Source organism: Anoplopoma fimbria, chromosome 20 (genome assembly GCF_027596085.1).
Source record: "Anoplopoma fimbria isolate UVic2021 breed Golden Eagle Sablefish chromosome 20, Afim_UVic_2022, whole genome shotgun sequence".
Lineage (NCBI taxonomy): Eukaryota > Metazoa > Chordata > Actinopteri > Perciformes > Anoplopomatidae > Anoplopoma > Anoplopoma fimbria.
Genome location: NC_072468.1, coordinates 27,869,149 through 27,884,148, shown reverse-complemented (window position 1 = coordinate 27,884,148; position 15,000 = coordinate 27,869,149). Strand labels below are relative to the sequence as shown.

The 15,000-nt window shown below is 45.4% G+C and overlaps 2 protein-coding genes across 4 annotated transcripts in view; both read right to left on the bottom strand.

Moving 5' to 3' along the window:
- Positions 1-1,690: 1,690 nt before the first annotated feature.
- On the bottom strand, positions 1,691-12,863 carry LOC129108990 (uncharacterized). Its single transcript, XM_054620890.1, has 12 exons — positions 12,658-12,863; positions 12,297-12,451; positions 11,994-12,094; positions 11,771-11,917; positions 11,471-11,605; positions 11,194-11,387; positions 10,621-10,770; positions 9,565-9,624; positions 9,019-9,131; positions 5,100-6,749; positions 4,968-5,004; positions 1,691-4,809 (listed from the first exon to the last, which is right to left on the bottom strand). Exons 1-12 carry the CDS (start codon positions 12,786-12,788, stop codon positions 2,832-2,834), a joined length of 4,851 nt encoding a protein of 1,616 aa, XP_054476865.1. The 5' UTR covers positions 12,789-12,863; the 3' UTR covers positions 1,691-2,831.
- Positions 12,788-15,000, bottom strand: part of LOC129108991 (uncharacterized) — a 5,168-nt gene continuing 2,955 nt past the window's right edge. The window contains exons 1-4 of one of the 3 annotated variants that reach the window (XM_054620893.1): positions 14,356-14,560; positions 14,083-14,262; positions 13,893-14,005; positions 12,788-12,865 (exon numbers count right to left, since the gene is read on the bottom strand). In XM_054620893.1, coding sequence (XP_054476868.1) covers positions 12,824-12,865; positions 13,893-14,005; positions 14,083-14,262; positions 14,356-14,428 — 408 coding nt within the window. In that variant the 5' untranslated portion in view covers positions 14,429-14,560 and the 3' untranslated portion in view covers positions 12,788-12,823. Of the gene's footprint in view, positions 12,866-13,892; positions 14,263-14,355; positions 14,561-14,953 lie in introns of those variants that run through there. The other 2 variants (XM_054620892.1, XM_054620891.1) reach the window with 2 other exon arrangements.

Here is a 15,000-nt window from a genome sequence, read left to right as displayed (position 1 = left end):
GTCGTGCATCCTGCTACGGCCCTGCTGACACCGACTGCTACCACCATTATTATTACTAGTCACATTACTATTACTATTACCTGTACCATTAAGCATTTTAGCTTTACTTCCACCCTGAAGCCCTTTTTGCTTTCTCGTTCTGCAGGTTTCCATGAATCGTTGTGGTACCTGGACCGTAGTCGTGCCTCCTGCTGTGAGCCGACTGACACCCACTGCTACTTCCATTATTATTATTAGTCACATTACTATCCCTATTTTCATAATTATAATTCTACTGTAATAATTGCTGCTGTTATTATAAGTAGTCTTATTATATGAATCATTTATGTCATATACATTGAATGTGTTGTATCTCTGTTATGCTGCTCATTCTATACACATGACATCTATTGCATTCTGTCCATCCTGGAGAAGGATCCCTCCTCTGTCGCTCTCCCAGAGGTTTCTTCCTTTTTTCTCCCTGTTAAAGGGTTCTTTTAGGGGAGTTTTTCCTCTGCTGATGTGAGGGAAGGACAGAGGATGTGAGGGTGTAAGGACAGAGGATGTGAGGGTGTAAGGACAGAGGATGTGAGGGTGTAAGGACAGAGGATGTGAGGGTGTAAGGACAGAGGATGTGAGGGTGTAAGGACAGAGGAGGTGAGGGTGTAAGGACAGAGGATGTGAGGGTCTAAGGACAGAGGATGTGAGGGTGTAAGGACAGAGGACAGATTGTAAAGCCCTCTGAGGCAAATTTGTAATTTGTGATTCTGGTCTATACAAAATAAACTGAATTGAATTGAAAGTACATCAAATGTAGGAACAGTACTTGAGAACATGTAATAAGTTACATTCCAACCTCTCTATATAATAAATATATATTATATACTTCTACACTCATGTTTTATTTCTATTATCTGGTTTTATATGAATACATATCATTCAAATATTAGTTTAGTTTAAAAAAAGAGAGTTCAAATCATAAAACAATCTGTCTTTTTATTAATGAAGTAAAAACATTCCCCATCTGTGTTTCTGTTTCTCTGCATCCACACACGGTGGTTTCTGATCTAGGAGGTAGTATTTATGGTATTTTGAATGTGTACTTGTCTCAGCTGCAGTAGTATTCTTTGTGTTCTCTCTGCGTACAGAGTTTAACTGGCAGATAGAACTGACGTAGAACATGTAGTTTGGTGGTTTGCAACTGACTCATAGACAGAACCAGTGTTATTCAGTGAGAGGTCCTTAAACGGGGTACCACAAGGTTCCGTTCTGGGTCCTCTATTGTTGACGTTATTTTAGTTATTGCCAGCAGAAGGTCTGTTTTTGACGGTCCACTACTGCTTGTGGATACATTTTTGTTTTCATGGAATAAACTACTTTTCACGGACTACAACACTCCTCATTGGATAGCGGTCTACTAGAACCAGCAGAGGACCACACGGTGGTCTCCAAGAGTCAGAACCCTTTCCATCCTGCAAGAACAGGCAAAGGTTTTAAACAATGTAATTAAAACTGGACTTAAAACTTCATACACACAAACCATATAGGTCAGATGTCTCAGAAAATGTAAACTCTCATGAGTCTAATGATAAAACTGTGCACGCATTTATTATTCATTATTTATTATGTGAACATGTGACTTAACGAGGCTCATTACAACGACGTATAGTACTTAAGGTGAACTTTTGAACTGTCACTAATGCACCGTTACATTTTGTTTGACTCTAAATGGAACATCATTTACTAAATGAAAATCACGCTGTGTTGAAGAAGAAAACGTTGCCGCCTGATTTCACATTTTCAAGTTGAAAATTGAAATATAAATCTGTAGAAATCTCATCCCTGGTGATTCGTGTATCAAAATAAAAGGTTCCAAACATGAAGATGTTTGTATTTTATTAATGAGGAAGAGAATCCATCATCATCATCATCATCATCTGTACAACATCTGTTCTGTAGCACCGTCACATTCTTCTGATCAAACACGATCCTCCGGCAAATATTCGTCAAAATATCTCCAACATTCATCGTCTGTTCTGGTCACATGATCCAACACATTAACATTACCCCCCCACATGTTCCCGACCGGCCAATCAGCTTCCAGAGCCGGTCTCCATCATCATAACAACATTGACAGGAAGCTGCTGCAGCTTCAGATCTGCAAACAATCTCATCAGTGAAAATTAAACATTTCATTAATTAAACACCAACAGTTTCTCTTTTGTCTCAGACTTTGTATTTCAGATCTCAGTGGACTGATATGGTTTATCAAAAAATATAATCACACAAACATTTGGTCTTCCAGTGTGTTTTAAAGAATATCAGCGTGTCTTTATGTTTCATTATTTTGATATTAGATTTGTCGTCTCATGTAAGAACTATGACCTAAACACACAGATTGGTGTTATTCATGAAGCTTTCTTCAGAACTCCTGCGTTTGGATATTAGCTGATTGGCTCAAACTACATGATTGTCTTCAGATTCTGTCCAAAACTTCAAAACAAAAACTTCAGAACATAAGCGAACACTTTTCGGGGTTACACCATCTGTACATCAACCGACTCCGCTGCAGTTCCTCTAATGTCCACTAGTCCAACAGCATCCCGTCTGGACCGTATCAATAAGTACAACTTATTTGGAGTTCAAACTAAATAATTGGGACCAACTCAACAGCTCACCTGGGCGCTTTATATCCTCACCTGGTAAGGTGTGTTTATGGGCGGAGCCACAGTCTGCTGGTTGCTACTTGTTTGTCTCATCTTTGACGGATGATACCCGGCGGTAAACGTCCCATCAGACACCTGTTGGGGACACCGTGGTCAGGTGTGGACGTCCATGTCTTCATCTTCTCCTCAGCTTTCGTCCATCCTGTCGTCCTCGACGCCGTCCGTCCGGCTCTTCACCGTTATCTTCCACTCATCACCGACTTCCTCTCCTATCACTATCCTGGTCTCTCGTCTCTCCTTGCTCACTTCCCTCCTGTCCTCCTCTGTCTCCTTCCCTTCCTCCTCGCTGTCCTCCTCTAGCTTCTTAACTGCTTGTTTCCTGTCCTCCTCTGTCTCCTTCCTGTCTTTAAAACCTTTGATTGTGTCCTTTCCGTCCTTTTTTGGTTCCTCTGGCCGACACTTGTCCTCTGTCTCCTTAATGTCTTCCACAGCTTTGATTGTGTCCTTTTCTGTGTCCTCTGATTGACCTTCTTCCTTTGTTTCCTTCCCTTCCTCCTCAATCTCCTCCCTGGTCTCTTCCCTGTCCTTTTTCACCTCCTTCCCGTCTCCTGCTTTGGGCTCCTTTTTCTCCTCTGATAGCTCCTTTCCTTCTCCTTGTTCCTCCTCTGTGTCCTCTTTGTCTTCCAGCTCCATCAGCTCAGGATAATCGTCCTCCAAAGCTTCAGGCCCCAGCAGGGTCTCCGTCAGAGTCTTTAGGAGGTCTGATTGGATCTCCTCTGGACTCATTGTCTCCTCCTCCACCTCCTGGTCCTCCTCTTTCCACCCCGACAGAAGGCCCGTCAGACGGAACGACTTCTTCCAAAGCTGTGGGAGTTTGTTTAAGTGCGTCAGGGCCTCGACCACCCAGTCAACCAGCAGCTGGGCCACATTTGCTTGGAGCTGGTGTGGTGACGTCTCCTCCAACTCCTTCGGGTTTCCGGCGGTGAAATTTGCCCAGCGTGACAACAGGAAGTGCTGCAGAACCGGCTTCACGCAAATGTCCAGGGGCTGCAGACGGAAGGAGCAGCCTCCTGGGATCACAGCCGGCAGGGTGCCCGATCCGCTGATGGAAGTGAGGAACGAATCTCCCATGTGCTCCCGGTGTCGGTCCAGGACCAGCATTGATTTACTGGGCCTAGTTGGACCGGACACATGCTTTAGCCAAACCTTGTTAGTCCACAGATCCAAGGCTTCTTCTACTAACAGACTCTCTTGTCCGGCCTCCAGCAGGATGAACTCTGGCAGGACTCTCTCAGCCAGCTGCCGGTTCGCCAGAACCACAGACGGCAACATGGTGCCATCGGCCAGCACCGTCAGGTACACAGTGACCAGAGGTAAAGACCCAGTGAGCTCCAGGGCCTCCGAGCGGCGGGACTTGTCCTGAACTAACCTCAAATCCACAAAGAGACACAACTCGTCCATCGCAGCCACAGCGCCTTCTGACAGCTTGTTGACCCGGATGACCTTCTGCGTAAAATCCTTGAAGGACTTGATCTTGGCCTCCAGGGAAAGTGGCAAAGTGCAAGCCAGCGTTGCTGCCCTACTGATGCTCCGAACGCCCAGCTGATGCTTCAGCATGAAGCTCACCGCCCAGTCATAGGAGATGCGGAAGGAGTCACTGAAACCTCCCTTCTTCTTCAGCGTGGAGGCTTTGTGGAAGAGGTTGCTCTCTGTGATCGGAAGCTGCTGCTCACGCATGGACAGCACCCAGGCCACCATGCGGTCCCCAGCGTCGGCATCCGACTTCTGCTGATGTCCAGTTGACTTCAAACGCTTCCTGGCCTCCTTCAGCCAGGACCGGATGAGCTGCGTCTCGATTACAAACACCTTTGAGGCTTGGCGAAGTCCGTCACACAGAGCGAAGAGGGCGATCCTCAGCTGACGGGCGCTCAGGAAATCATCCCGCTCTTTACAGGAAGACGAGGTGGTCGCTGGTGGGGCGCGGCCGGTCGTTGTTGAAGACAGGTGAGACGTTGGACTTTTTACTTCTTTGATATATTCTTCCTTTATATCTTCAGTGTCATCATCAATGTCAACCAGATCATCGTCAGAAAAGTCCATGTCCTCCAACGGCGCCATCGCCCCGTCCACGTTGTCCTCAACCTCCTTCACCGTGATTTCTCCACTAAAACAAACATGAGCAGTTGAAAGCACAGCAATAACTTCTGAGAAAAACAAAGTTAATGTGTGGTTTAGCTCAACCCAAAACTTAACTACACCAAGAGAACAAGCGTGTTCCAAAATTGAAAGGAAATCAAATTAGTTACATTTTTCATTCATTACCTTATTCTGTCCTTGATAAATCCAACTCTTGTTGATCCTGTAAAAAACATCAAACATGCATCTTTAATTATGTAATACCATAATGAAAAGTAAACTTCTGAACCCTTTAAAATAAACTGTAAAAAAACTGACCTTTGTTTAGAGGTGACAAGCCGTGAAATTCCCAGAAGCATCTCGGCTGTTTGCAAAGGTTTGCTCTGCAGACGATGCAGCCGTAAACACTCTCATGGCGGAGGTTCTTCAAGTGACAGGTCTTGCACCTCTTTGAGATGCTGCTGATCTTCCCCATCCGGTGTCTTTGTTTAACTGGTGCTTCGGTCGCCTCTGCCCTGCTCCCACGGGAGCTGGCGATCTCCATGGTCTCAAAGTTGTTCTGAGCACACTTGGCGAGCTGGTTGCCCAAACGCTTGCGGAAGTTGACCTGAGTAAAAAGGCCGTCTTGCACCCAGGCCGGCGGGTTCTCCTTGCGGCTCTCCCGCAGCACGATGAAGGCGTTGACGATGCTCAGGTTGACCAGAAACCAGAAGAGGCCGCGCCAGTGCCGGTCCTGGGGGATTCCTCCCAGCGGGTTGCATGCCAGCAACTGCTTGCAGATGTCAACCCCTCGCATGTTCTCCTGCAGGAGGCAGAAGGCCATTGGGCGGTCTATGGGGTCCAGTTCGCCCGCTTTGGTCTGAGACCTCCTCCAAACAGTGTCCTGTTCACCTGGCGCTGCATTGGTTGACAGGCAGCCCATCTCTTTGGTGTCCCTCCAGCGGGTGGCCAACAGGGGGCCAAACTGTCTCTGCAGGAAGTCCCCAGGTTTCTCCAGCCGACCCTCCTCCCACAGCTCTCTGGGTAGTATGGGGTTGAGTGGAGGGAAGGAGCTGGAGGCGTAGATGCCCTGGTCTAGGAGCTTCTGCATGAGCGGGACCGATGCAAGTGAACTAGCCAGGTAAAGCTGGTGGTGTTTGTCCTCCAGATCCTTCACCAGCTCCGGTACCACAGTGAAGCCTTGCTCCTGGCCCACCTTCTCCCCCACCTGGATGAAGAAGCGGTGGCAGTAGCCGGACTTGGAATCGCAGAGCAGCCACACCTGAGGCTGGGTCTTTGGATCTCGCTTGGCGTAGCAGCTCCCCTCCTCGGGGCTGGGCAGCAGCGCCCTGTCGATGGACAGGCAGCAGTTCGGCTGATAGGCGTGCCACATGGCTCCTCCCAGAATATTCAGCATCGGCCTGAAGATGTGCAGCGAGTCGCAGGGTTTGCCGGTTCCACGAAACTCGTCAGTGGTGAAGCTGCCCATGCGGATGTTGGTAGCAATCTGCTTGAAGCGTTTGAAGGTCATGGCGCGGAAGAAGGTGTAGCTGTTGTCGTAGTGACTCCAAGACCAGTAGTGCGACGGGTCGGGGAGGTTCTGGATCCCCATCAGAATGACCAGGCCGAAGAAACCTTTGATCTCATGGTTGGTGGCGGGGATCCAGTCTGGGAAGCCGGAGCCCAGGAACTGGCAGGTCTTAGCGTGGGCATTGGTCTCGTTGGTGATCAGCTCCATGAGCTCTGAAGGGAAGAGCAGGTGAAAGTAGTCAATGGCATCGGTGTTCTTGTTCAGGAAGTGATAAGGTCCAGTGCTCTGCTCAAACGGGTCGATGGTGGACGTGGAGCCGTCGCTCTCTGACGGCAGTTTCCAACAATCCGCTGACCTCCAGGACGGATCGGGCAAGTCCTTGTTCTGGACTGGTTCTTTCTCTTCTGAAGGGTGCTGCTCCTTATTGTGGCAGAACTGGATGTCAGGTTCAATGTAGCCTGAAAAATAAAAGGATCATTTAACTTTTCTAACATCTTATAAAGAGAAATGTATCAATATTTACAGAAACATTTAAATCAAAATACAATCAAACAGTGTTATTCAACAAACACTGAAATCAAAAACATTCTTAGAAACTTCTTGTACCTTCTGACGGAGCTGTAGCTCCCCCTGGTGGAGATTAGCCATATTTCTTTTTTTTTAAAGTAAGTTCTTAATCACTACTGACTGTTTCAAACTAGTGAGTTAGTAATTCCGGTTGAATCAGACAGATCTAAGTGAAGTCTTTAGTTATGTGGGTCACTAACAAACACCCGTCTTTAGATGTCCTGAGAACCGATGTTTTGGTACCAAGCGGATGCCGAAATATTGAAAACGAGACTGAAATCGTCTTTCTACAACTTTCTTCCTCAAGGCACTCCAATAAATATATAAAACCTCCATTCCCTCGTAATATTTGAGCTAAGATATAAATTTACAGATGAGTTTTGCGTAATTTGATTTATTTGTTTTGAAAATGTTTTATAGATATTGCGTTAACATCGTTGATGATAATGGTGTGGTGTAAATCTGATGTTGTGACAGCCATACTTAGTTAAGCAAGCCAGATTTAATTCAATAAACTGAGTCTTACTGTCATGGCCTCTACCTCTGCTTAGCCTGCAGCCACTCCCCCTTTCCCTGTGTGTGTTGGTGTTTGTTTGATTGCAGGAGTGGAGACAGGTGTACAGGAGCCAGGCCACCAGCTGTCCTCCATCTCAATCAGCCTGCCCTTAAAAGCCCGGTCCGGACTCCTCCACACCGCCAGATGGTAAACTCTGTTAACCAGTTAGTGTCGCTCTAGCTCGCCAGTCTATTTGGTGTATAATCGGTTACCCTGATTCTTAATTCCTGCTCTCCTGTTCCCTCAGCTTCCCCCTGCCTGAACCTGTCTTTGTCTCCAGCCCTGTTCCCTGCTCGTCTCCAGCTCCGGTCCTGGCTCCCTGGCTTCGCCCCACCTGATCCCCTCGTCCTTCCTGCAACGCATGCCCTGCTAAGAACAATAAACCCCTCACCCTACTCTCTGCCTCCCCGTCTCTCTGTGCTGCATTCAGGTCCACCAGTCTCGACGTAACACTTACGAAATATTTACATAAATACACTCAAACAGCTGCTGGTTCGTGACCCTCTGAGGGGAACTGAACGAGTCCTGAACTTTGAGCGGGAAACAACGAGGTGACGACCTGAACGGGACCAGCAGCTCACTGATCCTCAAAGAGTTTCAAATGTGACGGGAGGCCAGTGTAACAAAGAGCCGGTGGAGATGAAGATATGATTGATTAGAATATATGGATCGACTGTGGAGACGTGGACGAAGGTCTGAAGTTTCTATGAATGGTTTTCCTCTGACTCTGTGGATTCAATGTTAATGTGAGCGAGATACAAACGGAGGAGGTGGTTTGAGAAACCCTTTTCTGTTTAATCATTGACTGAGTAAATCAGACTATTTAAGATTAGAATAAAAGGACTTTGAACATGATTCTCCTCTAAATTGGCAGCAGATCATGTTAGAAGACATCTGTTTCAAAACCTCTCAGTATTCTTTACTCTGAAGCTTCCAGAGCTGAAGAGAGTTTAGACAGTGAGCAGAAGGAAAAGCTGAAGCTGAGAGGAAACACTTAAGCTCACTGATATCAGACCTGTGAATGTTTTACAGCTCCATCTTATCGAGCTCCTTTGACGTTCAGTTTAAGTTAATCTGCAGCAGGTCAACAACGTTGTTATAGGTTGACATATTTACCTTTGACACTTAACCCACAGAGGAACATGTGAGCAGCTAGAAGTCTGATTAACAGCTGATAAAGAGTCTGACCTCATTTAACAGAGAAGAACTTTCTCAATCTGAGAAAAACATTACAAGACTTTTATCTAATCAATGCTTCAGTCTGTTGATGGAGCTTACAGAGGCTAAGCTACATGCTAACAGATTCAGTGTTGATCGGATCGATTGATTGGCTGGTTTCACAGCTACAAACACGCATTGTGTCTTTTATTGTGGACCAGATGTTGCAGCTGTTCTGTAGAATCTTTAGTGTTTGATTCTGGAGCGAGTCACGTCTCTTTAGAACTTTAGAACCATTTATTTCATATCGTCTCCTGAACAGAACGATGTCAGGTGGAATTTGTTATTAAAGGTGTGTGTGTGTGTGTGTGTGTGTGTGTGTGTGTGTGTGTGTGTGTGTGTGTGTGTGTGTGTGTGTGTGTGTGTGTGTGTGTGGTCTTACTTACTTCTGGCCTGACAGGTGGCGCTGTGGTGCTCCGGGTTCATCAGCAGGTGTTCAGCCATCTGATCTGCAGTCTGAGAGCTGAAGTCACAGTTTGAGCAGCGCAGCAGGAAAACACTGAAACACAGGAAGCCGCTGTCATCACTCTGTTTACCTCAGATTATTGTTTCTGTGACGGGACGATCAATAATCAGGAAACACAACAATAAAACCGTCAACAACTAAAATGTTACCAGAAAACACTTGACTGGTAACAAGTAACACCTGTAACGCCATTTACACCTGTAACAAAGGCAACATCTGTAACATCAGAGTTAAGAGACAGATCAACATGGAGACTGAGAGAAACGTCTGAGTCATTTCTCTGTTAAAGTCCATAACAAACATAAAACATGCAGATTCCAACAGTAATATATTCATTCATTCATTAATTCATTAATATCTGATGATGTGATGCGTTTGACAGTCTGAGGAGTTTCAGTGATGAAGAGCGACACCTGCATGTCAGACAGGTGAGGACAGACAGAAAGACAACAGGAGAGAGTCTCACCATGGAGGAGGACGTCTGTGAAGAGGAAGAACTCTGTCTTTGGTCTGTGGAACGTGGTGACTGAAAACAACAACAACAATCAGAACCACTGACGTCTGAAAACAATGTTCAGGTCTGTGTCCTCATTCTGAAAACAACAATCACACTAATCTGTTCACATGTCTGATGAAATGTTCTATGATACATTCATGAGGACTAACTCTGAATATTCTTTTTACATGACGGTATTAAATGAGTTTATTTTATTATTAGTGGAATATTAGTGTTTATGTAAACATAGTCAGTGAGGATCACTTCACTCAGAATGAGGTTTAAATATCTGATGGAAAAAAGAGAAAATGATGAAGATTCATCGACTCGTTTTTTTAAACCTTTTTAATTTGAGAATTTAAACAAACCTTTTCTAATTTTGAATATATTTTCATTCCACTTGCAGCACAGCTTCTTCTATGTTTTCAGCTTCAGGTTTATAAAGCTCAGTTGTTAATCGCCGTAGTGTTCTTGGTGGTCGTGCACCTCTGAATGTTTTGTAACTTGGTTACTCACTATTAGCATGTCTGAGGATTATACAAAGAAGATAAAATAGCTTTTAGATTCTTTAGAAACAGGAAGTCTTAAAAATCTACATTTGAGTAAATATGTTGCAGCCAAATCAAATAGTTTACAGGACATTCAACCTTTGTTTCTTTAGAATACATTTAATACTTGACTGCTTTCTTTACAGTTCTTGTATAAAGGTAATAAAGTAGTTTATGAATATGAGATGTGAGTTTACAGTTAATTATTACCCCTCCTCTCTATAGTGGAGGTTAGTTTATAGCCGGTTACACCTTCAGTCTATGATCATATTTATGAGTTACACTTTTTCTTCACAGTTCTGTTTGTTTGATCGCCCTCTGGTGGTCAGGAGAATACTGCAGCTCAGAGATCAGAGCGTAGAAACGCTGCGTTCATGCTCGGAGCTCGCTCACCGTCTGCTGAGGCTCAGACTACGGCACTAAACCCGAGTATGAACGAAGCTTTAATCAGTTAAATAAGAGGTGGGTGTGTTCTTACTGGATCATGTGGGAGGCGTAGGCTCTGGAGCAGCAGCTGCTGTACGGACACAACAGACACCGGACGTGAGTCGGGTAGTGAGCCGAGAAGTCCAGGACCCTGGTTCCACATTCCAAACACAGCAGGAGGTCTCCATCACAACCAGAAGACCTGTACATTTTACAGAGACCAGATTAATCTGAGTCTCACCTGTTGACTCTGAATATTAATCTGAGTCTCACTTGATGACTCTGAATATTAATCTGAGTCTCACCTGTTGACTCTGAATATTAATCTGAGTCTCACTTGATGACTCTGAATATTAATCTGAGTCTCACCTGTTGACTCTGAATATTAATCTGAGTCTCACCTGTTGACTCTGAATATTAATCTCAGTCTCACCTGTTGACTCTGAATATTAATCTCAGTCTCACCTGTTGACTCTGAATATTAATCTCAGTCTCACCTGTTGACTCTGAATATTAATCTCAGTCTCACCTGTTGACTCTGAATATTAATCTCAGTCTCACCTGTTGACTCTGAATATTAATCTCAGTCTCACCTGTTGACTCTGAATATTAATCTCAGTCTCACCTGTTGACGTGGATTCTGCGGCCGACCGGTCTCTTGGTTGGGGATCTAGGTGACTTGTGGAGGGCGGGGCTTCTCTGCAGTGGAGACTTCTCAGTCTTGATGTTGATTGGCTGGATGAGGGAGGCGGGGCTCTGGAGCAGCCGGCTGCCTGCTAATGTCAAAGGCCGGATCTTCCCGTAAGTCCTGATCGTTACCTGGAGACACATGGATCAATAATAAGAACGGACAGACGGGGTTGGGTCCTGATATTAAAGGGTGAAGGGGTTAATGAGCTGACCTTTGACCCCGGTGGTAGTCCTTCAAGCTGAGCAGGTCGACGGAAGCTGCGATGGTTCTCCAGTTTGTGCTGCATCTTGTCCTTCAGGAAGATGAACTGAAGACGACACCTGTTACAGTGGAAGGCCTGGTTCATCTGAGGGACAAAGACGGACAGATGAGCTTCTTATATTTCTAATATTCATATTGTTGGATGGCTAATAATGACGTTTAGGAACCAACCTGGCAACACTGCAGTAAAAAGGCTGGTGGTGGTGGTTGTGTGTGATGTGTGTGTGTTGGTGTGTGTATGTGTTGTTACCTGGTGTCTCAACAGGTGCTGCTGGTAGCTGATGGGGTTTCTGGTCACCTTCAAGCAGAAAAGACACATCAGGAAGCGAGAGTCTCTATGGAAGCTGGCGAAGTGCTGCAGGATGTCGGAGTAGAACGACGAGCGATAGGAACACACCTGCAAGTCACACCTGAGTTAATGAGGCCCGAGGTCACACAGTTAAATAAGGTCAGAGCTCAGCGGTCAACCTCACCTGGCAGACATAGGGCATCTCTCCGGGTTTGTGGTTGGACTTCATGTGGTTCAAGAAGGCCGGCTCGTTCTCAAACGCCCACTCACAAATACGACACAAACCTGAGAGATGGAGACAGGTAAGACCTGAGTCAAGTCCTCGTTAAGACAGGTAAGACCTGAGTCAAGTCCTCGTTAAGACAGGTAAGACCTGAGTCAAGTCCTCGTTAAGACAGGTAAGACCTGAGTCAAGTCCTCGTTAAGACAGGTAAGACCTCGGTATTAGTTGTATATGTTCAGGTGTTTGACCAGGTGTGGCTCTTACAGGAGGAGAGGGCGGGGCCATGCACCTGCTCCTGGTGGCTCTGCAGCTGAGCTGGAGAGGAGAACTGTCGGTAACAGAACTTGCAGCACTTCCTCTCGTCACCTGTTGCTCTTCCTCCAACCAGCTCTGAGTGGTGGAGCATGTGCTGCATCAACCTGCGAACACAGACAAACTCAGGTGAATATACGGACAACTGCACCTGCATCCAGACAGGTGCTCAAGTTTGTACAGGTAGACAGGTGTGTTTGGGGCATGTAGGTGTGTAAAGGTGCTACAGTGTTTTAAGGTGAGCTCAGGTGTGTTAAGGTGTTAAAGTATGTTAAAGTTAGTTCAGGTGTGTTTAGGTGCTGGTTGGTCCCACCTCAGGTTGTTCTCGGCCAGGTAAGTGCAGATCTGGCAGGTGAAGGTGGATGTTTTGATCCCCAGTGGGAGGGGCTTCCTCAGACTCAGGTCACCCTCAAACGTTCCGTAGTAGAACTCCTCCACACTCATCACCACCCTGGGGGGGTCTAAGGTCGGCAGTGAGGTCACACTGTGGGCGGTGATGACGGAGGGGGCGGGGCCAGGAGCTGCCGGACCAGGTGACACACAGAAACTATCATGTACAGCCGTAACCATGGTAACACAATGTAGTGGTAGAGTCTTAATAAAGTGATTTTCAGCCTGTGAATTTAATGTTCCACAGGATCTAAATGTTCCACAGGTGAGGGTTGGGACTAGCTGTCATCAGGTAAGTTAGATGATGGTGACCCTCAACACTTCCTGTACCTCCTTCACAATGAAAGTCCAGCAGCTATTAATTAATTAATTCTGCTGCTGTTTGTTTTGGGATGATCGTTGTATAAATAGGCATTCAAATTCAACTTTTTTTTATGATTTATGTCATTATAACTGTGTTATTCTACACTAAAGACATTGTTCTGTTTTCATAGAGGAGCACGACTTTATATTGAAGTGATAATCAAGACCACAGAGAGTAAAATGTGACAGGAGCAAAATACTCCCCGAAACTGCTTTGGGTTCTATGATCCTGAACGTGGCTCAGATATCACAATTCTCTCTTTTTTGAGCTCTGAGAGATAAACTGGTTCATCGTCAGCTAAAAGAAAAATAGGAGAACGTTGAAGGTCTGGAAAACAGTTTTTTCCCGGATACTTGCACCGTGCTACATATATATATAGAATGTGTTTATAATCATATAATCATCACGATCAATAGACTCACTTGGCGGCGCCGCCTGTTATCTTTAGATTGATGATTTAAAACCTAAACATAGTTTTAATCAAACTGGTTTGAAACTGTTACCTCTGACCCAAAACTAGTTTAATCTATAATAATACATAATAAAATAATTATAGAATATTCTTTTGTATCAATAATCTCAATTCTTAATAATAAATGTAATAACAAATACAATATTAGATAAATCTAGTGAAGTTTAAAGTAAGTATTTAGATGTAGTGAAGAATAAAACATAAAGAAGCCGGAAATTGAGATACTCAAGTGAAGTACACGTACCTCAAACTGTACCACAGTAGAGTACTTGAGTAAATGTACTTTACACCACAGGGAGTCATAATCAATAACGTCTCTTACCGGTGCTGAACGAAGAGATTCTGGTGACGCCATTGGCCGATCCAGAGGGGAGGGCGGGGAAGCCGCCAGCTTCAGGGAGTTGGCTCCGCCCACCTGGGTCATCTGAACGTTAACTGGAGAAAAAAAAAATCAATAACCAACATCTCACTGAATCAATCAATCAGCTGTGATCAGATGTGGTCTGACGGACCGGGGCCCGGCGTGCCGGTGCGGATGGTCAGCGTGGTGGGCAGCTGCATGGCGGTGAAGGCGGAGCCAGGCTGGGTGGAGCATCGTGAGGGGGCAGGGCCTGGTCTGGTTTGGACCGCCTGGCCCTGGGGGACCGGGGACACGCCCACGCTGGGCCGGACCAGCTGACCCAGCGACGGTGCTGTGGAGGGGGAGACAGGAAACAGCAGCGGTGAGCGATCCGATCAATAACGAGGTCATGAGTCTTATTGATTAGTGAGTTCGGGCGTCCTACACTGGATCAGGGTGAGAGGCTGGACCGTCTGACCCGGCTGAAGGTTCAGCAGCAGAGGAGTGCCGCGGTTCATCACCGGGAAGCCCTGCAGGGGGAACACATGACATCACAGTGACATCACAGTGACATCACAGACATCCAACAGATGCTCCAATAAAATATGAACTCATGACTCAACCGGCTCGTTATGGGATTGATTATAATAAAGGGATTTATTTCATTTTTTGTGTGATTATGAGATAATAGGGTCCTAAAATATTACAATAAACGTTAAAAGTTTCATTTGAAATCAATAAAAGCTTCCAAACATGTATTTTTTTTTCATTATGACAATAATTAATGAGGAGGAAAGGGCGTCAATTTAAAAGTAAATGTTTTTAAATATTTAAATAATATAGTCTATTAAAGCCTTTTAAAAGAAATGTCTTCATAAAAGATACATTTATTTAAAGGAAGTGTGTTAACTTGACTAATTATTACGTAGACATGGTCTGGAGTTGAAAATCTAAATATTGATGAATCTCAGAACTGACCAATGAGAGCCGAGCGTGTGAACTCGTCTGGAGTTTCTTCATTAAGGTGTGTTTGATTTCCGTACCTGTGTGGTGAGGAGGATAGGCGCGCCGTGGCGTGTACCGGGGGCCG